Genomic DNA, 3,531 nt, shown 5'->3' with positions numbered 1-3,531 from the left:
GAGAGAGAATATACTGTTCACATCCCAGTTAGCAGTATGGGACGGAATGTCAGTGCCATGTAAAAATAACCTGTCCAATTAGAGAGGCAGAGTCAGTGGGCCCCATTCCCCTCCTGTCCTCCATGCTTTACAATACATTCAATGGAACCCCCCCCCCATCTCTCCTACTCCAACCCCACTCCCTCTTCTCTCTCTCCCCGGTCCCTGCATCTACCAGCCAGTCAGTCTATATTTAGAAGCAGTCATGTATTAGTTCTGTTAATGTGATTTGTCACTGTCCCTTATAAAGTGGATCGTTCTGTCATATCCTATGGGCTGGCTAGCATTAGCTCTCCCAGGCCACATCCCAAATGGCACCCTAATCCTTATTAGTACATTACTTTTGATCAGGTCCCATAGGGCTCTGGTGGGGGGCTTCTGGTGGGGGGTGGGGGGGCTCTGGTGGGGGGGCTCTGGTGAGGATGGGGGGCTCTGGTGAGGGTGGGGGGCTCTGGTGGGGGGCTCTGGTGGGGATGGGAGGGCTCTGATTGGGAGGGCTCTGGGTGGGGATGGGAGGGCTCTGATGGGAGGGCTCTGGTGGGGATGGGAGGGCTTCTAGTGGGGGGGCTCTGTTTTATAGAGTATTATAGAGTGAAATGGAACCCCTCTCTCTCCACGGTGCGGCCGGCTGTATGACTTCCTTGAGAATCTTCAGACGCTGCTGTTTCGTTATCTATTTACAGGCTCTGAAAGTAGGATTTATTCCTGTAAATTAGCTCCTGTATAACATGATCGTATCATGGATCATAGACTTGAAGTCAATACAGGACCGGAGGATGGAGGGACATTGTGGTTACGATAAGGGAGAAAATCCCTGACCCTGCATCCCAACTGACATTGCTCGTCCAATATTTATATATTCTTAATTCCATTCCTTTACTTTAGATTGTGTGTATTGTTAGATATTACTGCACTGTTGGAGCTAGAAACACAAGCATTTCGATTCACTCGCAATAACATCTGCTAAACACGTGTATGCGACAAATAAAATGTGATTGATTTGAATGGCATCAGATTCCCTTCGTAGTGCAGTACTGCTGACCAGAGACCTATGGCCTTATGTTCAAAAGTAGTGCACTATAAATCGGTAATAGGATGCCATTTGGAACACTGAGCATCTCTCTTTCCTCCTGATAATATTCAGCCAGGCCAACAGCTGTTTCAAGCAGAACTTTATCTTAGGTCCTCTGTCTATACACCCTCATCTGCCTACAACCAATGTCCCACAGTAGCCATTTGCTCATTGGCCTATTACTTTTAATAGGTGGTTCAGTAATTGGCTATTCACACATGTAAGGTTTTGAGCTGGCAGAGGGTAAAGGCCAGGCAACCGGGCAGACAGCCTGTCAGTGTCTGGTCCTATGGTCATCCATCAATTATGATAAGGCACTGGGAGAGCCACCGTGGCCCTGAGAAGTCACGCTGTTAAGCCCCATCCCAGCCTCCCTCCCAGCCCCTGCTTCATCCATTAAATGTGTGTGTGTGGTGTGGTGTGGTGTGGTGTGTGTGTGTGTGTGTGTGTGTGTGTGTGTGTGTGTGTGTGGTTGTGGTGTGTGTGTGTGTGTGTGTGTGTGTACAGGAGTTGCAGCCCAGTGTAACCCATTAAACCTTCCCAGCCACAAGCTGTCTATTTCTCTGAGGGACAGAACATCATTTAAAAAAAAATATTTTCCATACATTAACTATAATCAGGCACTGGGAAGACACAGGGGCTTTCTTTGATTCTCTGTACACAGGGACTACCTGCTCCACCATTGTCTCTATGGCTACCAGCTACCATCTGCCAGACACCCACCCACCAGACTGGCTTCTCTTATTTGGAGCACATCAAAAATCCCCCTTTTATTCAAAATAGATGGATGTAGGATTATTGTTGTGGTTGTTTTGTTGTGAATCTGACATGAATAGAAGCAGCAGAGTGATGATTGGCAGCGTTCTAAAACCGTATTCTAAAACACAGCTTGTTTTTGGACATCAATAAAACGACTCATCTGGCAATGAGAGACGGGTGTTTGTTTAGAGCCCTCATTCACATGCACACGGGTGTTGATTTAGTATCTGGAAACGGTGTCCAATGCTGCATCAGGGCCCTGTTTGACAGGCAGCAATTGTCCTGCTCCACACCGCAGTTCCTTAATATAAAATAAGTGGTTATATAGCCATACTATTTACTATACTACTGTATATAGTGTAATATTTGACTTTGACAACATAACATAAATCAATGTCCTCTACAGCAGGAAATGGGGTTTCTTCATTTAACGCATTAGGGATAACTGTCCATGTTTATGGAGTGAGTGAGTGAGTATCTATGCTCCCTGTATCCATCTTCCCAATAACTAGGGACGGTAGGGCCTGTTGTCTCATCAATAACTAGGGTACGGTAGGGTCTGTTGTCTCATCAATAACTAGGTACGGTAGGGCCTGTTGTCTCATCAATAACTAGGGTATGGTAGAGTCTGTTGTCTCATCATTAACTAGGGTACGGTAGGGTCTGTTGTCTCATCAATAATAGGGTATGGTAGGGTCTGTTGTCTCATCAATAACTAGGGTACGGTAGGGCCTGTTGTCTCATCAATAACTAGGGTACGGTAGGGTCTGTTGTCTCATCAATAACTAGGGTACGGTAGGGTCTGTAGTCTCATCAATAATTGGGGTACGGGCAGGCCTGTAGTCTGATCAATAATTGGGGTACGGGCAGGGCTCGGGTATCACTAAATTGATCACTAACAGTTGAAGCTGAGCCATTTGCTCGTGCTCTGCTGCACAGTACAGTCATATCTGACTAAGATCATAACATGATGTCAGAAGTGCTTCAACTCCGCAAATATAAAACAGGAGAGATTATTTCACAGAAAATAAGAGTTGTGTCAGACTTTAGAGTGCGAAAAGTAGCTAACAGCTAAATGCTCTCTCGTGTCTCGTCATTGAGCAGAACGGCCCAAATAGAACTGTTGCTATGGTTACTCATCGACTCACAGAGTGCATGCAGGGAGCGAGTTATAGACAGAGACGAAGTTATTCAGGGTTTAGGGTTTCGGGCAGGGCAGGCTTTACATTTGCAGAAGTAATCAGGCCTGGTTCGGGTGGGGCATGAATGTCGCGGGCCTGGGTAGATAATGAATGTCGCGGGCCTGAATGTCCGTGGCATGGGTAGGGTATGAATGTCACAGGCCCTGGGTAGGGAATTGGGCTTAAAATTCATGCCCGTGCAGGGCTCTCCCAGAATATTCTTATAGCTTAATGTGGTTAGCTGATACGTAAAATACCTATCCAGGCTTTGTCATTTCTGGCATGCATCAGCAATATCTGAGCAATATCCCTCCCCACTCCATCTGCAGTAAAGGTTGTAGTCTTTATAACAGAGTGTATCAGCTTTGTCCTCATTGGCTAGCTGGGTCCTTGCTGACAGGTTGGCAGTGAGAGGTATCATTTATCACCAGGCCTGAGGGCTCACCACACCACAAGCACCAGATGTTACCACCACACACA

The 3,531-nt window shown here is 46.6% G+C and overlaps 1 protein-coding gene across 1 annotated transcript in view; it reads right to left on the bottom strand.

Moving 5' to 3' along the window:
• Positions 1 to 376: 376 nt before the first annotated feature.
• The window catches only part of LOC139025351 (uncharacterized), an 8,060-nt gene continuing 4,905 nt past the window's right edge, over positions 377 to 3,531 (bottom strand). Inside the window, exon 3 of the mRNA XM_070440439.1 lies at positions 377 to 573. Coding sequence (XP_070296540.1) covers positions 377 to 573 — 197 coding nt within the window. The remainder of the gene's footprint in view (positions 574 to 3,531) is intronic.

The sequence above is a fragment of the Salvelinus sp. IW2-2015 genome, unplaced genomic scaffold (assembly GCF_002910315.2).
Source record: "Salvelinus sp. IW2-2015 unplaced genomic scaffold, ASM291031v2 Un_scaffold2542, whole genome shotgun sequence".
Lineage (NCBI taxonomy): Eukaryota > Metazoa > Chordata > Actinopteri > Salmoniformes > Salmonidae > Salvelinus > Salvelinus sp. IW2-2015.
Note: the sequence above shows the minus strand (reverse complement) of the source record. Positions and strands in the feature narration are given on the sequence as shown.